At 47.2% G+C, this 22,319-nt stretch overlaps 1 protein-coding gene and 1 pseudogene across 1 annotated transcript in view; one reads left to right on the top strand and one right to left on the bottom strand.

The window, feature by feature from the left end:
- Positions 1–2,355: 2,355 nt before the first annotated feature.
- The window catches only part of dipk2ab (divergent protein kinase domain 2Ab), a 29,764-nt gene continuing 9,800 nt past the window's right edge, over positions 2,356–22,319 (bottom strand). Inside the window, exons 3-4 of the mRNA XM_084702761.1 lie at positions 11,431–11,734; positions 2,356–5,274 (exon numbers count right to left, since the gene is read on the bottom strand). Of these exons, the coding sequence (XP_084558887.1) occupies positions 4,931–5,274; positions 11,431–11,734 (648 nt within the window). The 3' untranslated portion in view covers positions 2,356–4,930. The remainder of the gene's footprint in view (positions 5,275–11,430; positions 11,735–22,319) is intronic.
- LOC146275254 (uncharacterized) lies at positions 9,466–10,089 on the top strand (annotated as a pseudogene).

Genomic DNA, 22,319 nt, shown 5'->3' with positions numbered 1-22,319 from the left:
TAGATTTCCAGCCCCAATCTTTTCCTCCTTCTCTGTCAAGCCTAGGGCTAACCTTCTCCTCCCTTTGTTTGTATTCCTCCTCTCCATGAGTCAAACATGCAGTCATCCATAGTGACATATTACCACACATGTATGCAATATGGCACTTGACATACTATACTGTGACATTCAGGAACTCAACATGGCATTAGTTATAATTTGGGGATGCAGTTAGCAGAATAGCAAAATTGTAGTAAGAAAGCTCAAAATTAAGACCCTGCGCGCTTGTGCACACACACACAATATTAATGGACAATTCCCAGTAGTTGCCGAATGTATTCATTCTCCCTTGGAACGCGCACACACACAAACATTATTTGTGAACCATTCCCAGTACTTGCCGAATGTATTTCCCCTCCCTTGGAAAAAAATATAGGTTATTCTAATGCTAAAAATGGCCTCCTCTCTCTAGGGCTACCAGACCATGAAATAGACTTTACATCACATAGGCAGAGCAACAGCAAAGCAAGGAAACTTTCTGTTTTGTCCCCCCTCATTTTTCATCCTTTCCTCAGCTGTAATCGAACACGGTGTGGTTTTCTAGGCTTCTCTCTCTCTCGCTCTCTCTATGTCGTTCTCTCTCTATGTCGTTCTCTCTCTATGTCGTTCTCTTTCTTTCTCTCTCTGTTTACAGCCTAAATAAGATATCTTCAGCTTGCAGGGCCCGGAATATGACAGGCGAGGCTGAAGTCATGTAGAGATTTAGATAATGCGGTTGCCGAACTGTTTACAATGCTTCCCACCGCAGTCCATTTAGACTTTACCTAGCGCTGATAAGCAGTTGCCGTCCAGGGGTGGAGGATTTCAAAATGCCAAGGATTTAAAATGGCCTGATGATCCCTACAGGGGTAGTCACATGTCATACAGTACAATAACTTCCTGCCTGCTCAGTTTCAATGCTCAACACCCCCCTTCCCCCAACACACACGCATACCATTCTCCAGACTGATACATTGCAACAATACAAACTCACTATTGGTATCCTTAAAATACAGGGGCGGAAAAAAAGACGTACAAAGTAAGCCTTTCCACTATCTCGCCTTCATTGAAAATCCATAGCAATCTTTTAAGAGAAGAACTAAGTGGACTTCCATTAAAATCTTCTCCATTATGGCCAAAGCCACAGGGAAAGTTTTGTCCATTTGTTCAATCAAGTGTAAAATAAACATATTTGCAGGTATTCTTTCCCTCAGAGAATAAGATTGTCCTGTATAATAATAATACATTTAATTTGAAACTAAAAACCCTGTATCCCATCAATGAATAACCTAGGAATTGGAATGAGGCTCATGTTTATTTAAAAGAACGGACGAGGCAAGGAGGGGCCCCTCTGAAACACGATCGTTTTTTCAGTGGTAGTTCCCCAGCCTGGCAACACCAAGATCATTCGTCACACCCAACTAAGAGTACCAATGAACATGGGGGGCTAAGAAACCACGTCCCTTACTTTGTGTAAACCTCCATTTAAAGCAGTGAGTGTAGCAAAGCAAAGGCCCAATTCAAGAGTAAGGAGAGAGGGATGAGGTGGAGAAGAAGTGAGTCGAACTGAAAGCAATGGGGGGGGGGGGGGGTGAGGTGAGGGGTAGACAGAGAGAGATACACACAGTCATGCAGTTTCTAATTTCGATGCTGGCGAAAACAGCGCTGTGTTCCACCCCAGACTGTCATGTCGTGTCAGTAGTGTGGGCTGACTCAGACGGACAGAGACAGGAGCTCGCCAGTTAGCAGGGAGCAAATACACAAATATATATATACACACATACACACAATTACAGACTCCAACAGCTTATACTCAAACACGTCAAATAACAGACACAGAGACACCACATGCGCAACTTACCATTATCTGATGACCAGAGATTTCCTCTTCACAGGCTTTGTTCGGTCATCTGCCTGTAATGACTGGAATCTGTCACTCACTTTCACATAAGTGTCCTCATTTTTCACCAGCCATAGGCGCTCATTGTCAACACACCAATGCTAAGAGTGCTTAGCACTCATACTACATTAGTATGACTCAGGAAATTAAAACCGAAACAAACGGAGGAACAACAGGAGAGTGGTTTGGATGAAGGAAACAGGCCGACAAGTCAAGAATAAAATGATATCTTGATAGATATACATGAAGATAAAAAGGGGGATTAAGAGATGATGAACGGAATAGGATTGCCAGCCATAGAGATTCCCCAATGACTGACAGGTTAAACAAATCAATTGTAATATGCAATATAAGCCTCTAGTGCAGACACTAGGGTAGAGTAGGTTTAATGTAAATTGAAGTCATAGACACAGAAAAAAAACTAAAAAAACAAAGTGCACTGGGGAAGTATATATATATATATCTTCATATATTTTATTTAAACCCACTAAAAAGTTGTCAATACAACTTTTGAATGAAAGGCACAGTAAAATCAGACAATGCTGATATAATACTCAAATGAAAAAATTACAGTACAAAAGCGGACAGTTATTTACGCACATACAAATCTCTCCAACTAGTGAACCAGATGGGGAGTGGTGTACTTTGAGACTAGGGAATATAACAGAACACAACAGAAATACCTGATACAACAAAGGAGATTCAAAAAAGAAAAAAAAAATAACTGCCAGTATTACCCAATAACAAATCTTTATTGCTTTTCCCAACAAATAGGATCTATTTTCAACTCCCCTTGACTTTGCAAAATCTGTATTTGCTTCCTTTCTCCTAAATCTTTATTGGGTAAGACGGTTTGTATTGATCTGTAATGATTATCTGTCTATGTTCCTTGAATGGGTTTAGTGCATAGCACTCCATTGTATACCTTCTGGTCTACAGAACAGAGATGGGTGCAATTGGCTAAACAAATATATGGCCATGTGGTAAAAGTTTGATTTAGATTGCTCGCAATCCATTACCGGATGAGCATATATTGTGATTATGCTTAAATGTATTGGTTCGCCAAGTGTAAAATCAACCCAAATGTGCTAATTTGCTGCAGATTAAAAAACATAGCACACTTAAAGCTTGATTGCCCAAAGTGATGCTGAGCTGTGAGGACATCTTATTTAATATTAAACTAAATATTCCAGATCTGTAAAATGAAAATGCAAAGGCCGGATATCCCATGCCAGAGAAAGGAAGGGGGGGAAAATAACCCCTATTCATTCAGGATACACACGTTCCCTTTTTAAACAGTTGTTAGCAGTAACTGGAAACCCCTATGGGAGAATGAGACAATGTGAGTCATTTATCAATTACAGACAATTAAGAGACTCTGGCACTGCGGAACACTGCAATGGCAATGCGCAACCCAGGCTAGGTCTCAGACAAAGACTTCCTTTCAGTGTTTCCTTTGGAGGAAATCCACTGATGACTGGAAAATGCAATTTCTTCAATCTTATTCAGAGTAATAGTCTATTTGTCCATCCAATTATCTAATCCTCTTCAATTGTTTTACCTTATCATCCAATGAATCAATTAGTGACAATCCGTGTTAGCGCAGGATAGCACACAGGCAAAGATTCTCCTTGAAAGTATTGAGACATGGCCCAGATTCATCTTGGCAAAACCTGGGATTAGTTTCCCCAAAATATTCACAGAATTAGAAAAATAAAATACAAATGAAATACATTGACAACCTGACAAAACATAAGATTAGTTCGATTTGGTTTAACATTTTTACCAAAGCCAATCTGGATTAAGGAATATTTTGGGACAGTTTGGGGTTTTGCTTAATACTTCCAAGGCTGGCCAAAATGTGAGGGCCCTACTGTACTGACATTCCTATTGATTTCCAATGCAGATTGTGTTCACACTGTGGCTCCTTTGGGCATCTCTAGTGTCGCATAACTGGAGGGAGGAGAGTCTGCTTTTCCTGCACAGGGAGAAGGAGGGGAAGGGGATGGGAAGGTAGGGCAAAATAGGGTAAGGTTCCTTAGAGTAACATTTAGCCTCTTTGGTATACGCACATCTGCATTGTTGGACCACCACAGTCCAATCATCGTTCCTTTTCTGTTATCCTATGTACAACTCTCGCTTGCTCTGTCTCTGGTACTACACTTGTTATCCCTGTCTCTGTCTCCATCTTTCTTTCTCTAACCTCGTGTATAAAAACACTGATTGCCAGACTCCAGGGGAACTGGAAAATCGAGTGATTGATTAGAGTATCAGGAAGTAGGACTTTTATCGCAGTCAAGGGTTTTTCTCGTTACATCGTGACACTGTTACCGTCTCTCTAGTTCTCTCTCCATTTCCCTCCTCCCTGCTGCGACCAGACGTTTACAGCTGGCCGACTGCAGCAGATTTCAGCTACCTTCCCTTGCAGCGCCCCCTCAGAAAACACCACTGCCGGATGCGAATGTGAGCCTTCGACGATCTAACCCCTCAAACAAAATGCACAACAAATATGGGGCGAAAAAAAAGAAACAATCATTTACAAGGTGTAAAGATTCCAATGTCTACAACAAATGTGAATTCCAGAAAGAGACAGACTGGGCCGGCAGACTGATGACTGGTTGAGTAAGCAGAGGCGTGAGGCAGTGAAACTGTCTGAGCTGACATTTTGGACACCCACGGATACTTAAGCCTAGCCTCGCTTAGTGTCCGAGCTCTGTGAGGAGCTCCACTGTAACTGTACGTACCCCCTCACTCCAAGGGCTACAAACCTGCCTCTGGAGCAGATATTGTCCTCTCAGTCCTCGTATTCACGTGCAGCCATGAAATCAAAGTCTAGAGCATGTAAACCAGAGGTGAAACAACGAAATCTTTTCTCCTGGTGCAGTTCTCAAACATTGCGGCCGTGCAAATGGGTAGGAATTCCTCCTGATAGGACGGTGGGGGGAGGCAGGGTTCAAATCTCAGTCAAGGGGTCAGTGGGTTGAAACTCCAGGCTAACGCTAACTCCGTTCATTACCTAGCGGTAGCTGACGAGCTAGCGGCTAGCTGGGTGAGGTACTCGCGCAGTTCCTTGGCCGCCTGGAAACGGCCATAGCGCTTTTTGGGGTTGGTGCACTCGTCCAACAGGGCCTCCAGCTGGCCATCTTTGGCTACGTGAGCAGGGGGGTCGTGGAGGAGGCCGCCGGTGGTGCCTCTCCAGGTAGCGTAGCGCGACAGAAGGTTCTGGCACACAGCGTAGTAGTTGTGGTCGACGGTGACGCGCGAGCACAGCGACTCCTTGGAGAAGGACAGGCAGGCCTCCTTGTCGCAGTCCTCGAAGCGGCTCTCGTACCACACGTCATAGCTCTCCGGCTTGTCTGTGGAGGTAAAGGGAGGCAATAGACAATGGTTAGAACACAGCGAAGAGGAAATGACAGTGTCCTGGTTAACATCCATTCCTGAAAACACTCAGATGTCATTGACGATCAAACAAACAATACATGATATGTCACCGGTGAATGGGCTCTAATACATTTCAATGGTATGTGGTGGGATGATACGAAAAGTGGCCAATTACATCTGGCTGTGTGCGTTTACTCTCAGAAATAGCAGGTATAGAGGAGTAGAGGAGTAAAAAAAGAGAACAGAGAAAAATAATGTCAATAGATCAAGATGTGGCAACAGTTCTAGCTCCTTGGTCTCACAGCCAATTACAGGAAATTCCTCTGGATTCGAAGAGCCGATCACGTAACACAATCTACCGTTTCAGCGAAGAAAGCAATTTAAACGTTAAAGTGAAGTCACGTTGGGCACCTTCTATTCTTTTAAAACTTTTTGGTGCACTTTGGTTTCGTTTTTTTTTATGTATTTTGACATGGCCAACATTTTAACAGACACTCTTGCATGTTGGTTATAGGAAAACTCTTTTGGCAGAAGGGTTACAGTTTTAAAAGGTGGGGTATTTTACAAGCAGGGAACAAGTTGAGTGTCATGGTAGGGCTCCACCTACTTTAGGGCGTCATTATGTCAGTTACGCAAATGCTTTTTAAGAAAATGTTAAATTACTACCGCATATGACTTTGCCTGTCTGAGCGACAGCATCAGCATGTGCGTGTGGCCTAGGGAGGGTCGGTTCGAGGTGGCAAAATAAAGTCGGAATGAGAAAAAAAGTTGTCTGTGTTGCATTCAAAAAACAGATCGATAGAAACAATTGTGCACCTGTGGTTGCCCCTGCGTGTGTGTGAGAGAGTGTATGAGGGGGGGCCCCGAGGAAGCAAACACATAATCGGTGTATCAGCATTCCTCCGGCCCAGTCAGAACAACTCAATCTAACTTTCACAGCTGCTCCGTCAGCTCTGGGAGCTCCCTCCTCCCTCCACTGGTCTCCAAGGTGAACAAGGCCCATCCTGCTCATCAGTGTTTAAGATGAAGACAGATCTTTCCTCTGCACCCCACACACACATGCGCACACACACACGCGCGCTGCACACCTAATTCTGCTCACGCAGGCGCGGGCGCGCACACGCGCGGCGCAGGGAAGGCAATTAAGGTTTCAGAGTCGTCCATGCATCACATATCAACACTGACTGACAGATGGCATCAGGAGAGTGCCCCATTTTCACAGCACAGTGACTGGCCAAGAAATGTGTGTGTGTCTGTCTAGTGTCTACTGAGAAATATACATATATGTGTGTAGGGTAGGGGGTCATTATCAAGGACAATGATGAGCATCGCAAGGAAGTGCTTTGAGTTGGAGTTGAAGAGACAGAAGCCGTGTATATACGCATCTTCTCCCATCACACTTTTCCCTAGTTTGTTTCCCTGACCTCAGAGAGAGAAAAAAATAACTAAGCCTGAACATTTCCAAAGCAAACCTTGTCATTTCCAATTCAAATATGTGCTGTAAATACTGAATGAGAAAGTCTGGATAGTCTCTGTTGAGAAACCAAGGACTCTCTGACTACACTGTCTTCCGCATTCCCGCATTTCTATTGACCACCCAGAGCGGGACAACTGTGTGTGTGTGTGTGTGTGTTCCTACCCTCTGGCATATGGGCTAGAGATATGCTTGATAACCATGCCATGAGCGTTCAAACACGATGCAAGTGTGTGCACGTGCTAGCATGTCTCTCCAAGAACAGACAGCGTTAAACCCTCGAGGAGCACTGAATTCATTTAAATGTCTGTATTAGTGGGCCGCTTTTAACTCCACTGTGTGCACGACTATATTAATATGCAAGAATGGAAGCCGAGAGTGAGTGAGGAGAGAGGGGCGAGAGAGAGAGGGGCCAGACAACGCAATCCTGCATGTTTGATTTGCAAGTCAAATACACCTCGGTTTAGACTGATGAGATTCACACTTTGGCCCTCCCGAACTTGGTTTCCGTCGCATTTTTCTGATTGTTGTTCAATGAAACCTGCTACACACATGATTAGTGCTTGTCCGCTCCCCGCTGCCTGGCGTCTGCCACGACGGTGCTGTGACCTCGTATTCATTACGAGGCTCATCCGCCCCCCTCTTCCTGCTCTACGCTGGCGCGGAGTCTCAGCTTTCTGGCTTAAACTCAGCCGCCGTTAAGCAGCTTGAGAAGGGCAACCGCCAATATAGCGTCGCACAAAGAGAGTCCCTTTTGCCACCTTCCAGGCAGATGCTAAGCTATAGCTAGCGTAGCAAACCGGGGCTTTCCGGCTTTTGTGTGAAAATGGCCGATCGAACCACAAACGCACATACACACAATGGAAATTCAATTCTGTGGGGGGAGTTGTGGCGTATGGAAATGTGTTCAGGAACACACAACCAAGGAAAACAAATAAACTCAGACGCATACCCCTGCCGGTCATTAATCTGCTATTTGCGGGTGACAGACATTGTACTTTGGCCAGCACTTTATCTTCTGTTTGTCACAATATTTCCCCCCTATCTGTCTTTGTCTCAGACACACGCAGAGAAGCTCATATCTGTCACAGCACAGTGGCACCTCTCCCCCACCGACACATATGGTTTATCATTTTAATAGGATTTCAACAGGGAGGGTGGACACATCTGTGGCCTTTCCCCTGCCACGGCAGAGCATTCAAAGAAGAGGGAAGCTGGGGTTGGGGAGGGCAGAACCTGGCAACCCGACACCTGTGTTTTAAAGATATGCTGTCCTCCCTTTATACAGAGCTAGCTCGGCTATCTTTGGATTATCGGTTATGTTTTGAAGTGGTGTGGGGGGGACTGGGGCAAAGTTACTGTAGCTATCTGGAGAAGGATCTGGGCTTTGCCTTGGTCTTGACATGCATCTCTGTCATACAAAAAAACAAAAGGTGACACAAAACAGTTTTCTTCAGACATATGAAGCCTGGGATTTCCTGCTTGCATAAAACCTAGACCACACGCAATGTTAGGTGGCACGCAAAAGGTGAAGAAAAAATACATTGGTGACTGCAATAAGGGAGTCAGCTGGCTGAGCGGTTAGGGAATCGGGCTATTAATCAGAAGGTTGCCGGTTCGATGACATTCTGTCCTTGGGCAAGGCACTTCACCCTACTTGCCTCGGGGGAATGTCCCTGTACTTACTGTAAATTGCACGTCTGCTAAACGACTAAATGTAAATGAACATGCAGATCCCTGTGTGAGATGTTCACAGTTTAAAGGAAGCGGTCGGCTAATGTAGCGTGGCCTGGCTGTGACTCAGCAGAAAAGTCCCTGCCGCTGGTCTGGCAATGGGTGAGAAGCCCGTCAGGGGAGACAGAAGGTTGGGGTAATGACAAGGATGGAAAAAGAGCACAGCAAACCAACTGGGTACATGCACACACAAAGCGGTTGTCATAGAGACAGGACCAAGGACACAAAACAGGCAGAGCACCCCCTAACAAACACACACACACACAAAACCACCTCATCACAACCGCACCAACACGCCCGATTCTGGGTCTGAAGAAAGATGGCGCCGGTGAGGGCTGCCGCGGTTGTTAGGTGCGCTCTGTTTTGTCTCGTTTTTTTTCTGTTAATTCAGTGTTCTGCCAAGATTTCCTGGGTTCTCCAACAAGAGAAGTACTTCTAAACATAAGGACCACTCCTGTGGACTTGTTTCCCACTCTTCTGCTTCCAGCGGCAGATTTAGTGGGAGCCAGTGACGCGCTCGGCTTTGCTCATGCAGTGAAACGCCGTAGAAGGGGAAAGCGAGCGGGAGCACTAGTTCGGCGAAGCAGATGTGGAATCCGAACAGTGCTTCCAAGTTTTTTCCTCTCCAACGTACGTTCACTGTGCAATAAAATGGACGAACTTCAGTTACTGATGGTGAAAAACGGAGACTTTCTTTCATCTTTGGTTTTGTGCTTCACGGAGACATGGCTGTGCGATTTGATCCCAGATTCTGAGTGTGGAGCGAGCAAACCCGGATTCCCTTGTTATCGTACTCGGCGACTTTAACAAAGGTAATCTCAGCCACGAACTCCCTAAATACAGACAATTCATCAAATGCCCTACCAGAGAAGAGAACACTCTGGATCACTGCTACACTACAGTCAGTAGAGCCTACCACGCCGTCCCTCGTGCAGCACTGGGCCACTCTGACCACACCATGGTCCATCTGATTCCTGAATACAGGCAAAAATTTTAGCTCTGTAAACCTGTTGTGAGGACATCAAAACAGTGGACCAGTGAGGCTATGGAGGATCTGCGGGCGTGCTTGGACTGCACTGACTGGGATATGTTCACAACTGCTACCAATAGTCTGGATGAACTCACTGAGGCTGTGACATCATACATCAGCTTCTATGAGGACTGAGGATACCAACACGCACCAGGGTGAGCTTCAACAACGACAAGCCCTGGTTCTCAGCAGAGCTCAGAAGGTTGAGGTCAGAGAAGGAGGAAGCTTTTAGGAGTGGGGATAGACAGATTCAAGGAGTCGAAGAACAGGCTTAGCAAGGCGGTGAGAGAAGCTTAACGACTGTACTCTGAGAAACTGAAGCGTCAGTTTTTAGCTAACGACTCTGCTTCTGTCTGGAGGGGGCTCAGGCAGATCATCAACTACAAGCCCAGAGCCCCCCACTCCACCAACGACTCCCGCCTGACCAACGACCTGAACAAGTTCTACTGCAGATTTGAATGACAATTGGACAGTCCTGAACTACCCCTTCCCATCCATGTGGCCTCCCCCCTCCCCCCCTCTACAGTGACGACTGTCCATTCAGGAGGGTGAAGTTAACAGACTTTTCAAGAGGCAGAACCCCCGCAAAGCAGCTGAGCCGAACTCCGTCTCTCCTGCCACCCTCAAGCACTGCGCTGACCAGCTGTCTCCTGTGTTTACCTACATCTTTAACACCTCCCTGGAGACATGACATGTGCCAGCCTGTCTCAAGTCCTCCACTATCATCCCTGTGCCCAAAAAGCCCAGGCCAACAGGACTTAATGACAACAGACCCGTCGCCCTGACCTCTGTGGTAATGAAGTCTTTTCAGCGCCTTATGCTGGCACACCTCAAATCCATCACAGACCCCTTCCTTGACCCACTGCAATTTGCCCACAGAGCCAACAGGTTGGTAGATGATGCCGTTAACATGGCCCTCCACTTCACCCTACAGCATCTGGACTCCCCAGCATCCTACGCCCAGATCCTGTTTGTGGACTTCAGCTCTGCCTTAAACACCCTCATCCCCGCCCTGCTCCAGGACAAGCTCTCCCAGTGGAACGTGCCCGACTCCACCTTCCGCTTCCTGGGCACCATCCTCTCCCAGGACCTCAAGTGGGAACTGAACATAAGCTCCCTCACCAAAAAAGCACAACAGAGGATGTACTTCCTACGGCAGCTGGAGAAATTCAACCTGCCAAAGACAATGATGGTGCACTTCTACACAGCCATCATTGAGTCCATCCTCACCTCTTCTATCACCATCTGGTACGCTGCTGCCACTGCCAAGGACAAGAGCAGACTGCAGCGTATCATCCACACTGCTGAGAAGGTAATCGGCTGCAATCTGCCTTCCCTCGAGGATATGGACACCTCAAGGTCCCTGAGGCGAGCGAGGAAGATTGTGGCCAACCCCTCCCACCCTGGACACTCCCTGTTCCAGCTACTTCCCTCCGGCAGAAGGCTGCGGTCCATCAAGACCAAAACCTCACGCCAAAAGAACAGTTTCTTCCCATTTGCTGTTGGCCACTTTAACAAGGCCAAGGACTCTCACTAACTTTAAATCACAATCTGCACAATGACACCCTGCACATTGCAATTTGCACTACTGTATCCTTCTCTTTGCACAATCTGTAATTTTAGGTTAGATTGTAATTATGGCTACTTATATTTTATATTTTATTTTTTATTCTAAATCCCTTTAGTATTAGCTAGACTTGCTCCTTTTGTATAGTTAGACCACATATTTAAGTTTCAAGATTCTTATATGTTTAATGTATGCACCTTCCTGCCAAAGTAAATTCCTTGTTTGTGCAAACATTCATGGCAAAAAAAATTAAATAAATCCCTTTTGATTCCCAACACACACACTCACCAACCGATACCCCAGTGTGCGTGTGAACAAAAACTCACTCTGTTTGATGAGCCTCTTGTCGGCCACCAGAACGTTCTCGGCGTCCACCACGATGACCTTGCCATCCCGGGGCCCCACCGCAAAATTGTCGAAGCTGACGTCCAGCAGGTAGAGGGCGAACTCAAAGTCATTGTTGGTCAGCTGCTCGGCGATGTCCATCAGCTGGCGCGCCAGGTCCACCCTCTTCTCCCAGGGGGCATTGTAGAAGCTCCACAGCTCCTCACCGACGTAGTTGACCGCCACCACGCGCCCGCACGCTCCCAGGTACTTGGCGAAAGGCCAGCCCTCGTCCGACGGAAAACTCTGGAAGGGGAACAAATAGGGTTTTTTTGCTGTTTGAAACCTGAGAAGAAAGGTGTGTTTGTGTGTGTGTGTGTGGGGGGCAGAACCTCCCTAAAGGGAAGGGAGATTACAAGAGATGAACAGAGCAAAGGAGAGTGGGAGACACTGTTTTGACTGTCAGATATTGTTTGTTTGCATGTATAGGCGGCACTGGTCAAAAGGATAGGGAGATAGCAAGGTATGATAGGGAATTTTTTTTAGGCTAGAGCTGGAAATTGCCGGAATAAAAATAAACCTGGCTTTTCCCTTTTGCAACGCAACATGCTTGTGAGAGTTGTGGCTAGCTATTGCTATAACGGATTGTGTTTCATAAAGAGTAAGCCACATCAGCACAATGTCAACAACCCAATAAGCCATCCTCGCGGATGTATACTAGATTATTAGTGTTTGGAGTGGTACGAGTCGATTAGTTCTAAAAAGAATTAGCATGGCAAGGTAATGTGTAGTCATGGTAGTCACTGGTAGGTAAATTAACTGCAGCTAGATTTAATTGGTTTACTGAGTTGTTGTTGAGTTGTTTAGGTTTAGTCATTTAGCAGACGCTCTTATCCAGAGCGACTTACAGTAAGTACAGGGACATTCCCCCCGAGGCAAGTAGGGTGAAGTGCCTTGCCTAAGGACACAACGTCATTTTGGCATGGCAGGGAATTGATCCGGCAATCTTCTGATTACTAGCCCGACTCCCTCACCGCTCAGCCATCTGACTCCCTTGTTGTTGTTGCTAATTTTAACCAACGGATTTCCATGCAATTAAAGTTCACGAGGGAAGACCTCAGGAAGCTGTACTACAACGTACTGTAGCAAGAAGACCTGTTTTGCTACTGCTAATATATATTTGTACCACATCCCTGAAGGTATTTCAATTTCAACCATAGGTTGTAATGGTGTGACAGGAAAGCACATAGGCTATGACTGAGCGAGCGAGCACATGCACATCTCTCTCTCACACACACACACACACGCACACGCACACACACACACGGCAAGTGTGAGGCAGCTGTAGTTGGTGAACTAGCCAGGCCTCTAAGGAACGAGCAATATCTCATTACTGCTCTGCCTCTCCTGCTCTCTCTATCTCTATCTCTCTCTCACTGCTCCTCCACCCCAGTCTCTTCCTGTCTCACCAATTCTATCTTCAGACATCCCACTGCAACTCTCCCTCCTTCCTTCAGCCTCTCTTCCCCTTTCTCCCACGCTCAGCCTGTTCCTTGGCCAAACAACTTCAAGCGAGAAAGAGGGTGAAGAAAAAGAAAAAAAAACTGATGTTGAAATGAAAAAAAGGAGAAATCCCCTTTTACCCCAGACTTTTGCTGTAAACTAGGCAGTCTATTAGTCATCTCTATGCCACATCTTTCCTTAATGGATGTTCATGTTGCAACATACATAACTGTGACAGCCTCCAGCCTCCCTCTACCTCCGTGTCCCTCTCTCTCAGCCTTAAAAGTTAACAGGACTAAAGTAAAAGAGTCCCTCGCCTTCCTACCCTTCCTGAAACCGGATAAGCCCCGCTGATAAGTGACAAAGATACACCTAGGCATGCAGGTGAAGTGTGAACAACAGCGAACGTTGCTTCTCGCCTTACCGCCGTTGAAATCTGATACCCGCTGGCGCTCGTCCTTTTCCATTTGCGTGGATAACGCGTTCAAATATGTATGAGGGGGCTTACGCTGTTCAAATTTTCATAAAGATACAAATTATTTAAAAACATTACACTTCAAGTGAACCCCCTCCAGTGTCTCCAAGCAGAATGTCCGCCGCATACGGAATGAAAAGATGCAGGACGCATGCCATGTTGGATTGTGGGTTTCAGGTAATGGACGGAGAGCGCGCTTAACGTGTAATTGCTCAGCAAAACGGACGATTAGCTTATCTAGCATTTCTCTGGTTCTCCTATGCTCCTTCTTTGTCGGAGGTTAAGTAGTTTTGCTTGCGATACTCAAATCATTTAATCCGTTCCTAAACTAGGATGCATGCATGCATGGCCTACGTCAACCATAACTGGTGCGAAAGAGTGAATCAGCAAAACAAGTTAGGCTATTGAGTTCTATTGCACTGTGGAATGAGATTAAACTAAACAAGAGCATGCCTTTGAAAGTTCCTAATCAACTATGCAAACCCATAAAATAAAACTGACAAGCTAACCTTTCTATTCAGTTTCCCCCTGTCAAATAGACTAGAATTCCCTGTCTTTTTCCCACACCGCCTGTCATTAAATCTCCATTTAAATCAAATTGTAAAAAACAGGGTGACCTCCCCGTCGGAGATAAGAAGCTAAACGGAACTGAATGAACAGCAGAGGACACGAGGCAGGCTGAGTGTAGGCTAGCGATGTCAAGGCAGACTCCCTGAGGTGACTCAATCAATGAGGGGCCAGACAGAGTCTGCTTGCCTAAGTAGCACTCTTTAACTTCCAGCAACTCCTCTCCCTACTTCTCAGTCCCTCAACTGTTTGTCCGGCCACCGCACTTTGGTGTGTCCCAAATATATGTAGGCTAACCTCCCTCCTTGGACGCTGTTACAAAAGTGTATTTCTGAGTTGAACTTTCTGAGTACTTTCCATGTCCGATCTTGATCTTTGCGCGTGTGGCCTGAACCCAAACTTTGCTTGGCGCGTCTTAAATGTCAGTGACCGTGTGCTTTTCACGCAGTCCTCTCCACACTCCCGATGCATTGACTATGTCGAGTCATTCTGAACCCGTGACTAAACAGGAGAAAAGAGATGAAAAATTGTACGATTGTATTGTTGCCTTTACTGTATGTGACGATAGTGAATTTGACAGGACACGAATCCTCTTACGAGTATTTGGACCCAGCCCTAGGTTTTTGTTAAGCAGGATTAGAGTTTTTACAGGCTAAATATTTGAAATGGCTCCATACTTCCCTCGGTTCATTTAGGACGATTAATTTTAAACTTGAGATTATGTCGGACATCCCTATTAAGGACTGGTGCCTCAGACTTTTATCTCTTATTACTGTCTGCAAATCTAAAGAGGTTTTGGTGTGCCGACAAAGGTTTGCTTGCCAACCCAATGGCTCAACCTACTTTGTCAAATACCCCACTCCCTGAAGAAATCGAAGGGGTGGGGAAGGGGAGAAACAGAGATACCGTAGACTTCCCCCTGACACACAAACAGTGTGTTAGCGGGCCTCTTACAGAATAACATTGCCTAGCTTTCTGATTTAGGGCGTCCTTTTCCCCCCCTGTCATGTCTTCGTCTCGTCTCTTGGCTTTGGACTGCTTTGGCAACACTGTGTATCAATGTCATTGCCAAGAAAGCTGATGAGTAGCGAGAGAAGTGTACAAGATAACGAGCGCTCGTATGCACGTGAGAGAGAGAGAGAGAGAGATCCATTCCCTTCCAGTCTCTCTCCGTCCACTCCGGCACACATGGGGGGGGGGGGGATGACAAAGCAGTGACCCGCCTGCTAAACACATCTCTGCTTTGTTGTTAGCTCGCAGGCCAGTTGGAGAGGGAACGATGGAAGAAAAGAGAGAGTGCGATTGAGAGAGAGGTTGAGAGAGGAGGAGAGAAAGAGTGGTTGAGAGAGGAGGGGAGAGAGCGTGGTTGAGAAAAGAGAGGGGAGAGAAAGAGAGAGAGAGAGAGAGTGGGATTGAGATAGGAGGGGAGAGAGAGAGAGAGAGTGTGGTTGAGAGAACATGGGAGTGAGGTTGAGAGATGAGGAGAGGGTGAGAAACACCCTCAGGCTACTTTCTGACACTTTCATCTATGAGGATGCCTCTGTCGTCACGTCCAACCGCCTGGCCCTATGTCTGCGCCTGTTACGTGGTCCTCAAAAACAGCTGTCACTCCCACTACCATTAACCTGACCAAAACATTACAATATGCTCTTTTTGAACATGGTATCATTATTAAGTGGTGGATGTATCCTCGTATTTGCTAAAGTAGAATTTCTCTTTACTTGGGCACAAGTCTTTTCACGAGCCTTCCAATACTGTCAAATGTAAAAGTCCCTCAACATATTTAATGGGGATATTCTGAGAAAAAGACACTTTACCTCCTTGACAACTACAATATTGTCAAGCAGACAATACTTATTTCTCATTTGGAAGTTCTTTTTAAAAGAAAAGGTAAGCCTCGTGGCAAAACGGAGCTGTCACGAGCTACTGAACAGGATTTTGGGTACCAAACCACTTGAAAAGAACAACACCTACAGTGCGGGTAGATAAATGCCCGGTGCGACCGACCAATCATTTTTCCCTTCGCTCTACTAAGCGGTAACTCTGGTGAAGTCATTAACGTCCGCAATGAGGCGTTGACAAGGTGAAATAGATTGGAACGCCGAGCCTTATATTACATCCACTGCACTTTGTCACGGAATAGACCGGAAGAGAGACTGTCTGGTGACGGAGAGCTTCACACTCTTCAGTTAAAACAGTTTGCTCAGTTCTTGAAATCCTCTTCAGATACACATTAGTAGTGTGCAAGTACGTGTGTGTGTGTGTTTGTGTGTATATGCATGTTTGAGCGTGTCCAAAAGTGTGCATGTTAGTCTCAGACAAGGGTAGTGAGGCCTATTCCCAATCTCCTTCAACCTCTGGGGCTGTGGGGTATTCAGAAATGCCGGGGGAGCACAATTGGCAATGACACGTCCCAGAGCCTTTCACTGCTTTTCTGGGTCTGGGAGAATTCCCCGCTCTTGTCAATTGATAAAGAGCGTTTCTCCCCTGCTTAGGAAATGTATAATGCATCAAGCCCCACTGTCAGGGACATCTGTTAAAATTGTTCACGCATTATGATTGCATGGCACCGAATTGAAATGACACAACCGAGTCATCTATCTGATATCTAGAGAGGAAACATCAGAGAAATGACTATCGCAGGTGATGGGGTTGTAATGACCACATATTGCGGTCAATTGAAAGTCTAATCCATCGATCGTACTCTTGATCACAATCCGAGGGTTATGTTCTGTAAACAATGAAGAAACACACACACACACACACACACACACATGCACACACTAACACTTTTGCAAGGACACACACACACACACACACACACTTGTGCGAGCCGGGACACACACACAGACACACACACAACTCCCCAGTCCCTCCAGAGGGAGGATTTGAGCGGTCTGAAATGAAACAGGGCCACAGACAAATGGACAGCCTCCAGAGGAGGGGATCAAACGAGCGGAGCGAGAGGCACAGAAACACACACCTGAGTCCTGACATCTGCCGACAAAGGAATGCCCTTCTGCAGGACGCCCTTAAAGTGTCTCTGACTATATGCATCTGTGTGTGTCCCTGTCTGTGTGTGTGTGTGTGTGTGTTTATACGAGCATGCGTAGGACTGGTGTGTACATCATGTGAGTGTTTTGGTGTGGGGAAGACGCATACTTGAAATTGTAGTCATCCAAGGGCGGAGAAATCGATTTTATGAGGCAAATCAACACAATCAGGAACCGCGACACGGCTTGGGAAGCAAGCCTTGAAAGAGACTGGCGGTTTCAGCGTCACACACACAGACGATTGCGTTGATGCACGTATGCACGCACATTAAAAGGTTGAAAGGAGACCAAGACCCCCACATCCCGCAACCACAGCCACTTCCCTCTCATTACACACAATGGGAATTAGCAGTTAGCCGCCAGCACGTTTCATGTGCGCGGCTAGCACTTCCCCGTTAAAAGGTGCCGGCTGGGCGTGACTAAATTCCCGGCATTTTCTAGCCCTCATCAAAAGACTTGGGCTCGACAACAGACGCGTCCAGGCAGGCATGCAGGCAGACAGGTAGGCTGTTCAACAGGAAGCAGCTCATAAGATGGGAGTGCAAAAAGCCGTGATGGCGCACCCCCACACACACAAATACAAACATCACCGTGCAGCCCAACAAGCACTTCATCCGCTTACCTTTACCCATGCTACGAAGTCTGACAAACGTGCTCATTTAACCACAGGGCTTGAATCGTCAGAAAGTGAGAGTGAGAGAGAAAGAGGGAGAGATTTGGAGACAGGCAGAGAGACAGGCAGAGATACAGAGACAGAGACGGAACGTGGAAGAGGGCGAGTACCCCCTGCTCGGCCTCTAAACGCCTGGCCTTTTCTCTCCCGCCTGTTTGTTGACCTTGTGTCTGGAGGGTTCACGACAAAGCCCGTCTGGCATTTTGCAGCCTATTTAAGTTTAAAGGCCCCAGCCAGCCCCCAGCAAGAACTGCAGCCCCCACAGGGGAGAACAGCTAACTCCACTTTTCTGGAAGATATCACCTCCCCTGTCTCCCTCTCTGTCTCTTTTTTCTTTTACCCTTGTGCCAACCCCCGCCATACCCCCCAGCGAGACATGAAAGAGGGAGTCTCTGTTCCAGACGTGAGACTCAGGAAGTGGCTAGTCTGAGTGCTGTGGTAGGAGAGGCAGAGGGAGGGAGAAGCAGAGAGAGACAGAGAGAGAGAGAGACAGACAGAGAGAGAGAGGTAAATGCATGCATTCTGTGCCCTGGTATTTCCATGCCCTTGCATTCACGGGCTTCCGAGTCAAGGTGCTTGCGGAGACCCAAAGCTATTCGTTTGTGCGCGACGGAGAGTGAGGGATGAGGTGAGACACAAACTGAAAAGACGGAGAAAGCCTGTGGACGGTTGACAGGAAGTGATGGTGGGTGAAAAAAAGCACGAGAACGGGAGAGTGGAGTGGAGGGAAAGAAACACCACGAGAGAGAGAGACTCAGACCTATGATTTAGCTTCCACACAGATCCCCCATTGACAGAAATGGGTTACAGAGCAGAAAGCAGATGCAGCGTGGCCTCAGAGGAGAGAATGAGAGCAGGATGAGAAATGAGACATGCGGGATGCTGGAGCTCCTTCCCGAGTTGCACTGGCAGCTACTTGAGACCCGGGGCCGGGCGCCTTTTTAAGCCGCGGTGCACCGGGGCCACCTCATAAATCCCTGTTGTTAGAAGACGGAAGCGGTATTAATTCATCCAAGAGGGTCTTTGGCTCCATGTGGACTCTGCGTAGGTGGCATCGCTGGCCGCCGGGGTAGAGGAGAGGAGTTTGGCCCTGAGACCTGAGAGGTTGCGGGTTTGAGTCCTGGAACCTCTTGATGGGGGGGGGGGGGGGGGGGGGGGGGGGGGTAGCTAGCCTACATATCGCTAAAAATACAATGCGGATGACGGCACTAAACAGCTCTCGTCAAAGTGAGAGTTTGATATGAGATTATGGTGTGAACAAAACCACTTGTGAAGGCACAGCCCACCTACTGCATATGTTTCATGCGTATGCCTGATCCTTCCCCATATTTTCTCTTCCACAAACTAGGTAGAGGACATTGTAAGGCAGACGGGATTTACAGCAGGTCAACGCATGTGATGTGGCTTTGGTCCTTATTGTGGGCTCAGCTAGCCAATCCAGGGGACTACAAAGAGAGGGCTTTATAGGGCTCGGGAAACAGAAGCCCACTGAAATACGTGATTGGGTCCTCTTGGGATTGAAGTGCTGTTGAGAGGCATTCTGGGATTGTTGGACACAATGGCGTAAAGGAAGGATGCAAGGGGTGAGGAAGAGAGAAAGACGGAGGGAAATGGAGGAGGTCGGGGGTGGTGGGGGGGGGGGGGGCTACTGAAACGGCAGAAAGAGCCACGGGCATTTACCTAACCAAACACAGCTGCCTGGTGTTCTGGCTTTTGGGTATGTGTGTGTGTGTGTCCATGGTGTGTGTGTGTGTGCAGAGAGGATTAGGGCGGCGCGAGCAGTCTGGCTCATACAAAATGGGAAGAAAACACACCACAAGGGCTCTGGCTGGTGCTACCGGCACACACACACACACCCATCCACACACTCTCTCTTCTCCCACGTCCCCCCCCCCTTCTGTTTCCACTAGGGCCTCTAACCAACCAGGGGTGGGCCAGGCCCAAAAAAAAAAGGGGAGACGGGCACAAGATAACACCCTGTCTTATCCTAACAGGATTCAGTCTGAGCACAAAGGCCTCAAAGAATAATGAAAGGGGGTTTGGGAGCACTTGAGGCCGGTTAAGCGGCCGTACACAAGCCCTCTCTCTCGTGGGCCAAGCATGTCTGAAATCCCCCAGGCCACGAGAAACAAAAGGTTTTTAATCAGAGACCAGCAACTTAAATCAGTGTTTACCAATGGAGCGAGGCCACCGATTAGGCCTGGCCTGCTGCAGGCAGATGGGCGGGTAGGAGAGGGGGGACGGGGACGGGGGACGTTGGCCTGGGTTTGGGGAGCGAGCGGTCATGTCACTGAGGAAGGAACAATCAAGGGCAATCTCCCATTTAGAGATGTGACCTAGAAATCTTGGCGTCAAAGATTTCCATCGATTTGCTATGGGACTGCTTTTCTGTAAACGGGTGAAACATTATATTAAATTAAGCAGACGCTCATTAAGTCAGCAAGCTTTTAAGAACGTAAACAAGCGAGCCAGTGGGTTTGTTCAAAGCTCGACGAGTGTTTATTTTCTAGTTCGCGTGAGAACAACACAAATGTTCAGGGGGGGGGGGCGCGAGGAAGAAATCTACGGAGGATAAACCGGGGGTCGTGTCGAGGAGGCGTCACAAACAGCTTTCCCGGTTCCGTTTTTTTTTCCAGCTTTTATCCCTCCCTTTCTCGTCTGCATCTTGATGCCATTCAGCTCATTTCAACAACAAGTTCCTGAAGTAGGAAAGTCAGCAAGAAAACACTACTGCGTAGCGCTATCTCAGGTGTCAGGTGAACCCCCCGTGGTTAGGGGGTTCGACCGAGGGAGGGGTGTGGAGGGGGAGGCGTTTTGTCTCCAGAGTGCATATTTTCCCTCGTCTGGAAGAGGATGAGTGCACCCTTGACTTGAGTCGACCCCACGGGCCTGTCACGTCCTATTCTTGGCTTGGCTGAGCAAGCGGAGAGAGAGGAGGCGCGGGTGGTGGGTGCAGTGGTAGTCACATGCTGCTGGCTAACTAGCCCCAAAACCCGACGGTACGGAAGCAGAAGGGGATAAATCGGGCTAATTTCAGTCTGGGGCCTGACATGACCAGAGGCAGGATAGTCTATTAAACATGACCATCACCTGATGCATGAGTGACTCGGCAAGCCGGGGGAATAACCAACAGAAGAAAATGTAATTTCCAAGAATGTTTCCCTTCAAATGGCGAGTAGGAGGGGAAAAGGGGATGCTTGATGAAACAGCTGTTGTTAGCCAATCAGGAGGAAAGGAGCCCAACAGATGGGGAACGTAATCGAATGTGACAGGGAGCGTTCTCGACACTGGTCTGTATCAATAATTTAAAACCACAAATAATGCGGCTTGTGTGGGAAGAGAAACTTTTGCGCAAACGGACACAACAGAACACAAGAGACACTGTCTTTCTGTACAGGTCAGCATTTGAAAAACAACCCCGATAGACAAGACAGAAATTGACTTGTAGGCCTTCCCAACGCCTCACAAGGATTTCCTTGTTTGGCTGCTTTCGTTTTGTCTTTCAAAAAAGCATTTGTTCCCAAAAGCTAAACAGTATTCTATGTGGGTGGGGGTGGTGGTGAGGGGTAGGGAGTAGAAGTGAGCTTCCATTCCACGGGTGAAGAGAAAACGCATCGTGGGCCAAGCCCAAAACAAAACTGCGGATTGTTTCCACTGACAAAGAGAGTCTGGTTTCTTACACAGACAAAGCAGGCCGATTTACTGCCTGTGGCTTCAAAGACGAAACAGAAGCTGTTTTCTGGTGCTGCTCACAGTGAGCAGTGTACAGGACTATTAGCCACATTGTTCCACTATGAGGCAAATGGAGTGAGAGAGGGGGAGGGAATGGCAGGAGAGAGATACACAGATACAGAGAGAGAGAGAGAGAGAGAGAGAGAGAGAGAGAGAGAGAGAGAGAGAGAGAGAGAGAGAGAGAGAGAGAGAGAGAGAGAGAGAGAGAGAGAGAGAGAGAGAGAGAGAGAGAGAGAGAGAGAGAGAGAGAGAGAGAGAGAGAGAGAGAGAGAGAGAGAGAGAGAGAGAGAGAGAGAGAGAGAGAGAGAGAGAGAGAGAGAGAGAGAGAGAGAGAGAGAGAGAGAGAGAGAGAGAGAGAAGAGAGAGAGAGATGAATCGAGGATGACACTGGGAAGTCTATTTCGAAGAAGGGACATCAGTGGAGTGCGCTTAAAGTGAGACAAATGGAAAAGAGAAAACATGCACCGTAGACTGCACATACCGTAGACCACTGGAACGGCCAAAAAGGCCTACTTTCAACATAATAACTAAGACAAACGACTACATCCAGCAGAAGTAACGTGTTATCAGATTCAACAGTCTAACACTATTTTTTACAACGCCATGAGCCTCAAGCCGGTGTTGGTCTTCCTGCTGCTTGGAGCAAAATGGAAAGCCTCGCCCTTGCCTCTACTGTGGCTGGAAGACAGGTGGAACCGTACAGTAGCACTGTTCATCTTGTGAGCAATCTCCAAAGACATCATTAATTCTTTACGGTCTAGTGCAGTTAGTTGCTAACCTTCTTTCACATCTGGTCTCCAGGTCTCATTGCAAATTTTCTCCTGATCATTTTATTCATTTGATTCTGGCCAGGGGAATAGTGCAAGGCACTTAAATACCCTTTCGGTG

The sequence above is a fragment of the Hypomesus nipponensis genome, chromosome 8, assembly GCF_054491055.1.
Source record: "Hypomesus nipponensis isolate SF chromosome 8, ASM5449105v1, whole genome shotgun sequence".
Taxonomy (NCBI): Eukaryota; Metazoa; Chordata; class Actinopteri; order Osmeriformes; family Osmeridae; genus Hypomesus; species Hypomesus nipponensis.
The sequence above is the reverse complement of the archived record's forward strand: the minus strand, read 5'-3'. Positions and strand labels throughout refer to the sequence as shown.